The 14,802-nt window shown below is 35.7% G+C and overlaps 1 protein-coding gene across 2 annotated transcripts in view; it reads right to left on the reverse strand.

The window, feature by feature from the left end:
* Positions 1 to 14,802, reverse strand: part of ARMC1 (armadillo repeat containing 1) — a 34,026-nt gene that overhangs the window by 16,928 nt on the left and 2,296 nt on the right. Inside the window, exons 2-3 of one of the 2 annotated variants that reach the window (XM_030233048.2) lie at positions 14,233 to 14,436; positions 10,036 to 10,127 (exon numbers count right to left, since the gene is read on the reverse strand). In XM_030233048.2, the coding sequence (XP_030088908.1) occupies positions 10,036 to 10,127; positions 14,233 to 14,424 (284 nt within the window). In that variant the 5' untranslated portion in view covers positions 14,425 to 14,436. The remainder of the gene's footprint in view (positions 1 to 10,035; positions 10,128 to 14,232; positions 14,437 to 14,802) is intronic. The other variant, XM_009085758.4, reaches the window with a different exon arrangement.

Consider the following 14,802-nt stretch of genomic DNA (forward strand, 5'->3'; position numbering starts at 1 on the left):
GCCTATATAAATAATAAGAATTAAACTTCAGCAGCAACCTATCCCAGAGGAAAAAAAATGCAGGCTTAATCCATGTAGGCATATCTATGTCTAACCTTTGTATTCAATTAATTTGCTAATATAGTTAATATTAATTCAGTAGAGACTCAAAGTAGGTAACTATTGAAACATCATGTTTTCCTACTCTTAAACTACTTATTTATTAGCAAGGAACAGACTTTTTTTATTTTTAAGTAAGCCAGTATTAGCAGCTTCATTTCTAGTCAAATGGACTGGAGTGTCCATGTAAAATAGATTGAAGCATACAACAAGGTTTAAAAAAAAAAGTGTTGTGGGAACTTGATGATGTACTGTATAAATACAGCATGTGCTAACAATTTAAATTTGTTTCAAGTTATTAGATAGGACTTTCTACTGCAAAATCCAATGTAAATCTGGCCAAAAGATATCATAGCAGGTACTGCCAAACAAATATTCCTGGATAGAAATACATCCAATTGCAAATCACATAAAATTCACTTCCTTTTGAAATAACAGCTCCATCCAGAAACTACTAATGAGGTCTGTATCATCATTAGTAAGTCTCAAGCATTTCCTTTTGTAGCGTTAATTGCCTGTAATATCCAACTGAAACCATGTAAGCACTAATCACTCACCAGCATCTTACTATGTTTATTGATCAAGCAGCCCTCAGGAAAAAAAAAGTAATAAAAGGGTAATCCACTTATGGTTTCTTAGAAAAAAATCTGCAATTTTTTTGGGATACTTACTATGAAGGTCAAAGAAAAGGGACAAATATCACCTGTGGACAAGGTCACTGTAAACCAAATGTAGACATTTGACACTGGCAGGAGAAGGTGAGAAACCTCAGTGTTAAGAATGTATCAATGCCCTTTTTGTAAGTAACTTACTGCAGCCTACAATGTGTCATCCACCTGCACTAGTATTAAACACTTCACCACACAATTTGTTACTTTAATTTCAAAGCATCTTAAGCCTTCTTAGCTCTTAATTTTGGTAAGCATCAGTAAAAGTCAGCATACTGAATAATCTACCTCAGCAGTTTTTCTTGTAAACTCAATAGCAACCAGAGAAGGTCACTGTATTCCTGAAATGCTTTCACCACCAGCTGATGACAAGGTTTATCGAGCATTAGAGGCAGCCATTACCATTAGAGTCGTTCCATTACTAATCCTGACTCTTCTGCCAATCCACTTAAATCTCTACCCTTCAACACAGGTATAGAACTGCAGCACAAAAAGAAAAGAAGCTGCCTTTTGGCAAACCATGTCAGGCAGATCTTGAGGCACTAAGTTCAGTATTAGTATTTGTTTCCTATCCTACAGTCAACAGTTATTTAAATATCAACTTGAATTCTATTTTTTTTAACATATTATAATATTGTGTCTCACTCAGTAAACCACCTCATTTTTTTATAATCAACATTTCTGAGTTCCCTATTTGTTTTAATATAAATTCTGAAAAAAAAAAAGGAAGTCAAACATCTTAAGCTTCAATGACTTCCTAAAATATTTAACTCCCCGTTTCAGCCAATTTCTAAATAATGAGGAAACTGGATACGACAACCTACTGAGCACAAAGGGCTTTTAAATAGATGTGGTTTTAATAAAGTTATTTTATACTTAAAAACTTCTCAGTGTTTCAAAGTTCTCTATTTTTAAAATTCTGCAATACTCATCACAATATTTTTTGCCTACAGTGAAAAACAACTAGCTCATTTTTAACTTCCCAACTAATTTTTTCCCTAATTTGAACAGAAAGCACTCAAAGCAACTATAATTGTGGCACTCCCTCTGTCAGAAAAGCAAGAATAATGCCTATTTACTCAGTAACAGGTACTGAAAATGCTCTTCCAGGTTTAGGAACGGACGATTTGGTAATTGTACATAAATCACCACTGTACAACTCAGGCACCTCAATGGATAGGTAACTACTTTCATTGCTTATCATATTCTTAAACCAGTCATTGTAAACCAGCCAAAGCCCATGATTTAGAAGAACTTGCAGGTACTCTTTACAAAGCACTGCATTAACAACTACTTACTTTGTTATCTCACGATTTGTCAATTAATTATTTTGAAATACTCAAAATGCCAAGAAAACGGAACATTTCTGTCAAAGAAAAGAAGCAAAAGAAACTGTTGAAATGCAAGCAAGCACTGTCGTGTCAGAGAAAGTTTTGCATCAACTGCAAGCGCTGCACAGAAACCAGTAACAAAAGTTCTGCTGTTTCATGGCGAGTGAAAATGTTTTAACATAACAGAGTAAAAGCTGCTCCATTGAATCAGTATGTATTGAACTGGTACTCTGAGAAAGTCCATGGAAGCAAGTACCTGGATTACAGTGAGACAGACATCAGGCAGCGTAAAGCTGCCCAACCTGGAGAACAAAGAGCAAAACGACGTGGTATTTCTGATCACAGTCAAAAATACTGTAGTAGGAATTAACCACACATGACAGAAAGAAAAAAATAGAAAATACAAAATCCCAAACTAGAGATTAACAAACACCTAAACTGTTGAGTACAGAAACAGTAGTGATCATGTAGAACTCACTAAGCAAGTTGCATGCAAATGGAAATTATGACTGTGTTATGTATGTCTCTGACTGCAGAGAGGTTCTGAGAGAAACAAAAAATTTTAAAAATCCCCCACTAACATGAAAAGTCCATTTTGTAAGGGCAGAGAGGAGATCCCTCCATTAGGTCATGGTTTTCTATTTTTTGGGATTAATCTACACACAAACAGTGAGCTTATCCTAAATTGTACCTCTCAAAACAAACTTTTAGAACAGTTATTTACATACCTGCTAATTTCTATTAACCCATGCAAATATAAACTCAGAGCAGTATTTCAACACGTAAACTGCTAGTTACGTTTGAATTGCTGATGATCCAGTCTTCCACTAGTCTTACAAATTACATCCACCTTTACAAGACTTTAAACCTTTTTTCCTTACCTCACAGCAGCTGTAAAATTCTCCCAGAAAGCCTATTACATTATGACTAAAGTCTAGGTTAACACCAATATTGCAACAGTAGGATTTTAACTAATGCATTTTGTAGTTTATTTGTCATCATTTGTCCCTGCGCCAGCACCTCCATATTGAGATCATAACCTTCTATATGGTTACTAACACTGAAATACACTAGAGGAAACAAAGACTGCTGAACCAAAATCGTTAGTTGTTTTTTTGTTTGTTTGTTTGCCACAAACAAAAAGAGCAAAACTCGTACAGAGAACACATCTAACTAACTGAGGTAGCTCACTACATTAAACCCTCTCCCCTAGATATAACCTCCTTCAAATATCAGAAAGCCTTTGACTAACAAAAGGAGCCTTCAGTTATTTAGAACAAATAACATGGTATTGTTAAAGAAGACATACTGAGGTCTCCCACATCTTGTAATATTTCATTGTTTTGTTTTGGGGGGGAAGGGGGCAGAGAATGCTTTTTCAAAAGTAACTTCAAGAAACAATCTATTTCCAAAACTTGCACCATTTAGAAAATATACAGTAAATACATTCTTTAAAGAAACACAGGGTATCTAGAGGAGAGGGGGATATTAAGCTACTTTGCTTAACAATGCTGAACAGAACAGCCTGCAGGCGTCTTCCTGCTGTGACCTTCTATTATTAACAAACACATTGCTCCAGCAATAAATACACTGGAGCCCCACAGCCCAGAGATGCACCAGCAAACAAGGGTGTCATTCTATAGGGAAAAAAAACCAGGAAAGGAAAGGCCAGGAAAGTTAACATGGAACAGAAAGATGTGTATATTATTCTTCCTTCAGGTGATACAGTACAATTTGAAAACAGTAACTAAAACCAAAGTTTTTGGAACCTACTGCTCACATGAAAATCCAAGGCCTAGGATAACCCTATTTTTCTCCAAAAATACAACTTCTCAGTGTCAAATCACAAGTACTGCAGAGTTCAAAAATAATCATGCAACAGAATCATGCTTCCCATTACCCAATCTCAACTGTTTCTCAACTTTGACGTGTTAAAGAAACCCCACATGCCAAGGACTACATAAACAGCATTACTAAGTAATTCAGGCAGAGAAAAATAAAATCTCTACAGTCTATAAAAAGCTGTTTCCTTCTCCTTTGCAGATAAGAATTTAAGCATTTCACTTAATAACTAAATGCATTAAATGTAAGAAATTTACAGTTTTTAACTGTAATTTCTCACAAAGTATTATCTTGAAGCTATATGGTAACTTCCCTTTAATCATCAGATATCCCTTTAAATACATAGTTTGCCTACCTCCTAATTAATATATGGCCTTTGCCTTGTCTTTCTCCAACCATTCATCCTCTCACAAAGAAGAAAAACAGTATGCCACACAACAAAAAAATTATAAAACTGTTGTGATGCAACATCCCTACTATTTTAATTTCAACAAATACTATCTGAAATACTTGGCTCTTGCCTTTTTTCTTTGTCAGATATCATAAATTTAAACTTTGCTGGTTTCAATGATAATTAAATTTTCAAAAAGTGCAGGTAATTAAGACTACCAAAAATTAAAATTGAGTAAGAAGTCAGCAATTATAGACTGCATGTATTTTACCAGATCTGCAAGGGACTCTAATTAAACACATATTAATTGCCCTAATCTTCTTAGGCAAGTAATAAATTGGAAGAGCTGATTAATGCACTGGATTTAGTTCAGCTTGTTAAATCTGACAACCTGGCAAAGGAAGACTATCTTGAAAAGCTCTTTTAGCTAAGTAATTGGAATTTTACTCTCAGTAATTTGCCATTCCATAATAAGAGCTATTTAGTACATTGACTCTTCATCAGCGGGTTTTTTTAAAATATATACTAGTTATACTGAAACAGTACCATTATGCTACTCATAAAGATTATGAAAAATTATGAACTTTGACCTTTATTGTCCATCAAAAGACACTTTCACTCTGAACACAAATTAGTGTATTTCCTTGTAGGCAATAAATCCTAATTAATTTTAATTCTAGAAGCTGCTAATAACATTTTAGAAAGTCCATATGGACACATTAAGTCCTCTACACAATTCATAAAGCCAGCAACTAAACCAGTTTTCAATATTAAATTACAGCTGATGACTGCTGGAATACAATGAAATACCAGTATTCCAAGAGTTTCAATATCTTCTCTCTTTTTTACCTATTTATGCAAACACTTCTGCATGTACACATGACAAGGGAGTATAACATTTTTGTAATATCAGCCATTAAAAAAAATAGAGAAGTTTAAAATCTCTGCCTGGAGGTTTCCAAAGATCTGCTATCTCTCCAACACAATTTTTTATTTCTAGCTTATAACATGGAAAAATGCCTCAAGTGTCACTTAAAAATAAGCAGATGTAGGTGAACAAAAGAAAAAAAAATCTCCCTTACTAAGGAAAAAAGCAGCAAGTTAAGAACAGGGAATCAGAAATTTTTATACTTGAAAAATGTTTTGAAGTATTCCATGCAAGCTGAAACAGCTCTTCATATATCCCAGAAAATGTGGAAGTATATAAAGTCTTTCACATGAATAAGCTTAGAAAGTCATGTGTTCCAAATCAAGTTCAGTCAGAACACAAATCCTAAACAAAAATATCTAGCTGCCATAAAATTTTAATTCTGTACTCAGAGCTGACATTCCATACTTCTTCTGTAGAACCTGTACAGGATCTACATTTAAAATTTGTTACTCTTGGGTTGGCAAAATCTAGTGTTCATATGCTTTGAAAATCAGTCACAGTGAACCTGAAACCTATTCTTTGTTCTTTAAGTGTAGTACCAACTAAGGAGTTAGCCAGACATCAGTTTTGAGCAGCAACATGATTTTCATAACTAAGCTTTAACACTTAGAATAAGCAAAACAGCAAAAAGTTGATCAGATAATACTAGAGGACTGATAAGCCATGGAAGGAGACATGAAGGAACCTCAAAGTACTGTCAAACTCAGATGTCCCAAATACTTCCTACTCATTGTTCACAATGCAGTGCAATTTACCACTTATCACTGAGGTCCCTAGCACAGGAGGAATTCTTTACTGTCAGGGTGGTGAGGCATTGGAACAGGCTGCCCAGAAGAAGCTGTGGATGCCACATCCCTAGAAGCGTTCAAGGCCAGCTTGGATGGAGCTCTGAGCAACCTGGTTGAGTGGAAGGTGTCCCTGCCCAAGGCAGGAGGTTGGAATGATATGATCTTTAAGGTCCCTTCCAACCCAGGCCATTCTATGATTCTATTATTGGATAAACAGGTGGCACTTAATTTCAACTCTCATCCTCAATGGTCTTCATGAAAGAAATATATTTTGCCATCATGATATTGAGTTTAACTAAGTGGCATAGCCTTTTTCCATTGGTTGTGTATTATTTGCAATGGAAGGGTTAGGGCTTATGCCTGAGGCTCCCATGTACTACTAAAAGATGCCAACAGTAGAGAACCAATTCCAACTACTTTCCAGTTGATGGCATTGATCATCTAAAGATCTGTTAGACTTGTTAGCTGCACTTAGGCTATGAGAAAAAATTCCATATCTGAACCTGAGGTCTCTAACACAGAAACATTCAAGGCTTATAAAAAGACACACGATGAGAAAAGACCTCAAATTTCAGGATCTGCATAACTGAAAGCAAAAGAGAACTGGAATGCTAAAACACCTCAACTTCCTAGCACAGCATCAGTTCAGCACTGCTGAACATAAAGTTAAGTTTGAAATATGACAATTATTCAGTTTGTGATTCGCCTGCACTCCATTTCCTTGCTTGAGAAGACATACCACAGCTTTATCAGTGGCAGAATACAGTTTGTCATAAATCAGCACTGAACAGGGAAAGCCACTGAATATTATTTAGCTAAGTGAGAAAATGGACAGTGAGAGTTGAAAAATCCTTGGTGAAAAGGAACTATTCAGATGACAGGATGTGCGTCATCTGTCAGGAGCAAGCAGTGACTGCAACTTCTGGTCCAAAAGATTCTGGGTTCTGTCTCGCTTGAAAGAAAGAAACAAAAACAAGAAAAGAGAATTCTGACAGAAGTTCCTATCTTTTTTGTATAATTTGTTTGCATTTTTGTACCACATTACTAAAAAAAATTTAAATCCCAAATTAAATTCTGAAAATAATAAAAAAAATATTTTAGATAGAGCAATGAGTTAAATATACAGATTCTGGAAAGTACATAGGAACAGAGAGCATGAAGTAATTTAGACCCAAGCATCCATTAATGTCTAGTTTCAGTTCAACAGACTACATCTTCTGGTAAACTGAAATCAATTAAAAGCTAGAACCTGCATTTTGTAAAGCAAATCAAAGACAGCAGAGACCTTATTTTTCAAAGACAGCAGAGACCTTATTTTCTGCCCTACAGTCTTTCTAACAAAAAACCCCACAACCCAAAACCTAATTGTGATAAAAAGAAGTCTACATTTATCTTCTCGGCACTTTTCTACCATCTTTCCCCATATTTATGCGGGCAGTACAAAACTCAACTTCAGCGTTTCCTGTCAACATTAAAACCTAAAATGCTGACAGGCACATGACAAAGTCTTGTGGTTGAAGATGCTATGTATTTAAATTTTCATGATGTCACACTTTCCAAATGTTACAAGCATACAAATCCAACGTATGTTCTTACTGCTGCCAAAGAGCTTTCTAGAAAAAAAAAAAAAGAAACACCTACAGGATTTCCAGTTTTCATTGACTTATCTCTCATTTTCTGCACATATTTTCTGCACTTTGCTCTTTTGGCCCTTGAAACTGAAACCTAGAAGAAAACGTTGTTGAAGAGATTTCCATAAAATTCTTTAATGTTTCCCAAGTAATATTTGCAAGCTACAGGGACTGATAATGAATTACCATTCCCCTCTCAACTTTTACAGAATGTCTCTGCACTCTAAACAGACATGTAATCCATACTAAAAATAAGTTCTTTTGAAACACATGCTTCTGTTGTTATCTGTTTCTGGTCTTATTGTTATTATAAAAGTAGCAAAGACTTTTGTATATTTCACTTAATTATGCTTGTCCTTAGAAAAGGTGAATATCTTAACACTTAATTCCATTTTTTTCCTCCATACATCATAGTAGAACACTTATAATTTCAAAAGTTATAATTTTTACATTATTTTTAAAAAATTGACACACCTCTTCTAAATTTTAGTAACTTTGTTAATTTTTCTTTTTAAGACACATGTTTTAAATCCTTGTGCTTTGCCTCAGTGGTGAATCACAAGATACTGTGAAATAATGCTGAATTCCATGCCAATACCTAATCATCTTTAGCTTTAGCACTATTAAAGAAGTGCTTAAAGGAAAACAGAAGTAATATTTCCTAGATCACACAGAATCTGAGTATAAACCATAATTTCCCCTCCTTCATGATCACACATATAGATAAGGAGTGTCAGACAGAGGGAAATACAATAATCCTGTAATATCCAATAATAATCCCAAATCCTGGGCAGCATCAAAAGCAGTGTGGCCAGCAGGTGATGGAGGTGATTCTCCCCCTGTACTCTGCTTTCATGAGACCCTACCCAAACTGCTGAGCACAATTCCAGTGTCCTCAACATAAGGACACAGAAATGTTGGAGCAAGTCCAGAGGAGAGCCACAAAGTTGGTAAGAGGTCCAGAGAACCTCCCTTACAAAGGCTGAGGAAGTTTGGGCTGTGGGTGGAAACCTCATTGTAACCTTTCAGTTTCTGACAGGGCCTACTGGGAAGCCAGAAAGGGACTCTTCATCAGGAACTGTAGCAATAGGTACAAATGGAAAGAGGTTACATATTAGGGAGGAATTATTTACAGTGAGGGTGGTTAGGCACTGGAACAGGTTGCCCAGGGAGGTTGGGGGTGCCCCAACCCTGTCAGTGTTCAAATCCAGGCTGGATAAGGCCTTGAGCAACTTGGTCTAGTGGGTAGGGACTAGATGATCCTTAAGGTCCATTCCAACCCCCTAACATTCTATGATAATAGGACACACTGCCAAAACTGGTGGGGCTGTGGGATGAAGGAACTAGCAAAGGCTAACCTTGTGTTTTTCCTAAAAGAAACTCCTACATCTAAAGTACAAGTGACAGAGGTTCAACTAACATATTAAATTATTCAAAACTTTTCTCCCTAAATTTTTAATATACAATTCCACTTGTGTTTTACCCTATTCTAAATAATTGTTTTAAACATTCATCTGAGGCATCTCAATGCAGCAACATGACTTTTCTCCACCCCTGTGGAACAGCTCCTCACATCTCTAGAGTCCAGAGCTTCAACAGAGCACTACCAAACTGTGTGTAAAATAATCACCTTCAGATAGTTTGATGGCAAGTTAATTTCTGCAATAACAGAATATTCTTTGAAGGAGGCTGTTGGGATTTCTTTTGAATAGTGATTCACCTTAGTTAATCAACAGAAATTTATGTGATTAAATGCATCATCTCCAGTGTGCATGTACACAGAGCTCTTCCAGTATAAGACTCAGCAGTTAGAAATCTTGAGAAAATCCAACAATTACAAATTTTAAGACCATATCCCATCTGACACCTCATACAAAGATATCAGAGACCACTATAAACCTCATTAATTTCTACTCCAAGATGTTCTCAACACAGAATTGCAGATACTTACTTCCAAAAATACACTGAAACAAATTCCCTACCCAAAGCTGGGGTTCAAAGAATAAACGTGGCAGATGCCAAGCAATTTCTTTAACTGCACTACTGCAAGGCAACCTTATACAATGATAAGAAGGATTATATGAGAACCTGAAGGAAAGGGGCAAAATTTGTTATCTTGTAACAAAGCAAAGAAAATTTGTTGTTTGGCAAATGACCTGCAAATTAATATTTCTTGTAGGCTATGGTCTGACTACTTCAAAATACCGTAAAATGAAAATCTTTAATTGCTTGCAGCCACATAATTTCAAGAAGGCAATATTAGAAACTTAGTATATAAATTCAGTCCAGGTTGCACTTTGTACCACAATTATATGTTTACACTGTTTGGATCCAACATTCCATTGTAAACTTACTTTTGTATTACATTCTGTAAGCTGAGCATCATACCCAATTCACTTTTCATCTTCTCTCTATTGACACGGCACTCAGCCAAGTAGCGGAGAGCCTAAAAGAAAGAGGAGCACAGCAGATCAGAAATACATCCAGTACATTACCAGCCATTCTGTTAGTGCACATCTGCAAAACAGTCACAGGGGCAGGTCTAACAGGAAGAGAAAGAATTATCACCTACTACAAACATTAAAAAAAAAAAATTATTTTTATATATACACAGAAAGCACAGAGAATCTAATCTATGAGAAAGGGCTGAGAGACTGGGTTTGCTAATACCAGCTGAGAGTCTAAGGGACAATTTAACAGCTGTCTACAGCTATGCAAGAAGCCTTTACAAAGATGGTTGAGCCCAACTTTCCTCTACAGCAGCAGACAAGGGGGAACAGCCACAAACTGTAGCTTGGGAAGTTCAAATCAGGTATAATAAAAAGCTTTTTTCCTCTGAAGGTAGTACAACACTGGAACAGATGACCTAGTGGAACTGCAGAATGAACGAGACAAAGCTACAACTGACCTGATTGAGTGCTGGTGACAGTCCCAATTCAAACAGGAAATTGAAGTAAATGATTTCCAGAAGTCCCTTCCAGTAAACAATTATGTGTCCTGAGATCTAAAGTAATTTTTATACATGATGCTTCCAGTATAATTTCCATCAATTCTGTGGGCTCCCCCAGTACTATAAGTAGAAAACTCACCACTACAAAGTTCCTACTGTCCACAAAAAGAGGTCTAAAACATGTATAAGCTTTTGAAGACTAAGTGCAATTTCATCATTCCATACAGGAATAAGAACACCAGCAGCAGCAAGCTTCTTAGCTTACTGTGACCTAAACTGGGAAATTACACTTATTTGTTGCTCAAGGTTTTGTTTACTTGACTTTCAAGGTAGACTCTTTGCACAATTTTACACTGTTAACCCCAGCTGGTAACTGCATATCCATATGATCCTCCTAACATAACACTCTTCCAATCAAAATGTCGGTCCTTCTTTTCATGAGACATCTCTCAATTGTTTGTGCTGAGAAAGTTTTCTTAGAAGGAGCCTTCAAAGGTGTTTTACTGATGTAGGTACAAGAACTGCACTTGAAAAACCCTGGAATACACAAATACAGTGATTTATAAAATGGGGTTTGTGACACAAGGTTTAGAAGCACACCAACTCTTTATATATAGCCATGTAGTAGCTACACTGCACAGTAACTGCTTTAAAAATAACACGCTCCTTAATCCCTTCAGAAATAGAGGACTAATCATCAGGGCTTGTTTTTTCCAAGTCATCTTCTGCACATAACAGGTAAAATTAACAAGACTGTTTCATTGCCTTTCAAGAAACTGCTGCTGTCTGGCATGGTAAGAACCTGAGATGTGATTTTTGTTATTTCCTGATGTGGGCCAGTATCAGTAGTTGCAGCTTATAAATGTTGCTTATCCATTTATTATCTTACTTTTCAACTATGGGGAAATACCTAAATGACATAGCTCAAGTAACTTGCATGCTATGAAATGTATCCTTCCTGGTTTCTTTATTTTATTCTGGCAATTTAGCAAGGGTACAACTCAGCTGGACGAAGAAAAACCTATTCTCTTAACAGCTAATTTTTTGAGTCACAGCTCAAATAAGGCCAAAGTCACGAGTACAACTTAATTGACCCAACTTTTTAACACTAGGAAGTTCCCATCCCTCCTGCCTCCCACAGGAGATAGAAAGGTATCCCTTCAAAGAAGTGAGATCATTTACACTTCAATCCAATACATTGAAAGCATAGGGAAAGATATTGACATGAACTTTGGCTCAGCTTCTGTTCAGCTAAACACTTAATGTGTCAGCTTTAAGGCTCATATAGGTGAGTACATCAAGTAAGATCAACACAATGAATAGGACTACCTGCATACTTTAACACAAAACACACTGCTGCTAGTCTTGATAAAAAGACATCTTTGATGGTCTTTATCTGAAATTTTAAAGTAGTTCCTTAACTTCAGGGTTTTATTTCATAAAATAAAAATCCAAATTTCAAAATAAAAATCCAAATTTCAGGGTGGAAAAAATAGTAGTATTCCCTGTGTTACTTTTGATTTTTTAAATTCATATCATTCAAAACTTTTAATATTTGAAGTATATAATAAAGAATTTCTGAAATCAAGACTAGAGAAAAACAGAAACATACAGAACATACATATCAATTCTTCATCAGATACAAAAAAACCACCCTCTCTGAAAAGTTCTACAACACATCAAAAAGTTAAATATAGAACTATTATGATTCATACAGATTATTATAATTTCAAGTACAGGAATTTCTGAGAAGTATGAGAAGAAATTTAAAGTCAGTGCTGCACATCTTTTTATTAGGTACACAGCTAATGGAAGATCATTACTTTTAACTATTCCCATTCAAATGGAAGCACTTTTTGACCAACAGGATGACTACAAAAACAAAAAGACTTTTGAGAATGGAAAAATATAAAACATGAAGGCTAAAAAGTTGTCAAAGATATTTAAACCTTCAGAACCTAAGCAGTTCAAGAATTCATTAACACAAGGAGTCTGAGTAGCAGACCAGAACACTTTTTCACAGTAAACTGATCCATTTCTCATTGCAGCCACATCCTGGTCTCTAAATCCTGATTCTTAATCCACTCCAACGGTAGGTTATCACTACATAGAACAATTCATCTGCCTCCCATCCCCACCCAAGGAGATTTCTTTTCAACACAACTTGAGTACTATTAGGGGCTGTGGAGTCACACTGCAAACTGGATTAGTGCTCATCACTCTTGACAAAACCAGTTATTTTATGTAGAACTAGTTTTTTTTTATATGATCAAGAGACTGATTTGTGAATCTCATGCAAGCAGTGAGAATACACAGCCCAACATAACAAAGGAAGGAAAAAGATAGTGGGACATCCAAACAAGAACTTCTTGCAAGATCACAGCCTAAGGAAACTACACTGGGAAGAAAACCAACACAACACATTTCAGAACAGTGAACACAAATCTACATTCTCCTACTGAAGAAAACTATAGTCTGCCAAATGCTATGGCAAAGCTAACCTAAAAAACAATTAGCAGGACACGTTTCCTTATGGGACCTCCCTCCCCAAACACAAAAGAAATCAGTCACTAAAGTAATTTCAAGAAGCTCACTAATAGCCACTAAGAAAGCAACACAAATTAAAAACAAAGAATTATGGTACAGATAGGTCTCAGTGATATAAAGAATAATGTACACCTGCCACGTACACATGTAAAAACCAGAGCTCTTTGCTCTTTCTATTCTTTACAATTAAATAATGACATAAGTGAAAAAGAAAAGGAGCACCAGAGCACCACACAAACTTCAGCAACTTAAAATCTTAGAACTCTAATTCAGCTCTTGAAATGACTAAATTCTGACTTTCATTTCTCCCATTTCTAAGCAAAAAATACATTTTTTTAAGGTAGTATTAGAATTCAGGATAAGAAATCAGGACTTCGGTGTTTTTGATTTAGAATGAGAAGAAACAGTCAAAAGCTGGAACAAATTGTATTAGATACTGATAGATTTTGTTTGTTTCTAATACCATGAGGCTGCTCAAACACTGGAACAGTGTGCAAGAGAGGCTATGGAATCTTCATCCTTCAAGGGGTTAAAGATCAAGTGAACACAACCATGAGTTGTGATTTGAGTGCACCTAATTTGGGCATGGAATAGGACCACATTGCTAAGTTATTCTATGACTGGATTTTGATTTTTATAAAGTGAATATCAAGTCACTGTCCATATTTACCAAGCTCTATGGCTTCACCTTAAAAAAGAGATTTAAGGGTCCTTACCTCCCTCCACAGAAAAAGTGAAATAGCTGTATTAGGGGAAAAATGCAAAGTACATTAATATCTTTATATTAAAAAAAATCCCCTGGAACGAAGGGTCATTTTTGAAATACATGCTTTGTAAAAAAAAACCACAAAAAAACATGTAATGAATATCAACGTAATATAAAACCATTCTTATTCACATTTTCACTTGTTTAAACACACTTGTTATTCACATTTTCACTTGTTTGAACAAATTGTTTAAACAGTTTCATTTGTAAATTGCTTGTTTAAACAACTTGCTTAACAAAGTTTAAAAATTCCCAACCAACATAGAAATTTATCTCCAGAATACTTACTAGTAAAGCTGAATGAACAACCTGAGGGTTGGGATGGTCCAAGAACAGAATAAGACCTGGCAGGCATCCTTGATCCTGAACAATGGCCCGTCTATTCAATGGATCAGCTGCTAGATCTCTGAGTTGGTTAACCACAGATAGTGCATCAGGCTCCTCACTCATAGCAGAATTCATCTTTTCTGTACCATTCATACAAAATACCTGCTGAAAAAAATTATTACTACTATCACAACATTTATCATCAATTAAAACAGAGACAAAAACAGCGCAAAGGCAATGATTTGCTCTACACAAAAAGGTATAAAAAAACCCAAGGACTAGGATTCATGGAAGGTGGATAGAATTGATAAGGATGTGGGTCCTGAAATTTATAAACTGGAAATCTAAACTTCCTATGCAGAGAACAGGTATATTTGGATAATAAGGTTTTTATTTGTTTCCTATATGTCATTTCAGACTAGTCAATCTTTATGGCAGTATTATGTGTCAGTTTTTTTTCTCCTTACAGTAGTGAAAAGTGTTTTCAGTAAATCCAGTCTTCTCACAAGGCACCCTGGAAGTCCATAAAGA

Source organism: Serinus canaria, chromosome 2, assembly GCF_022539315.1.
Source record: "Serinus canaria isolate serCan28SL12 chromosome 2, serCan2020, whole genome shotgun sequence".
Classification (NCBI taxonomy): Eukaryota; Metazoa; Chordata; class Aves; order Passeriformes; family Fringillidae; genus Serinus; species Serinus canaria.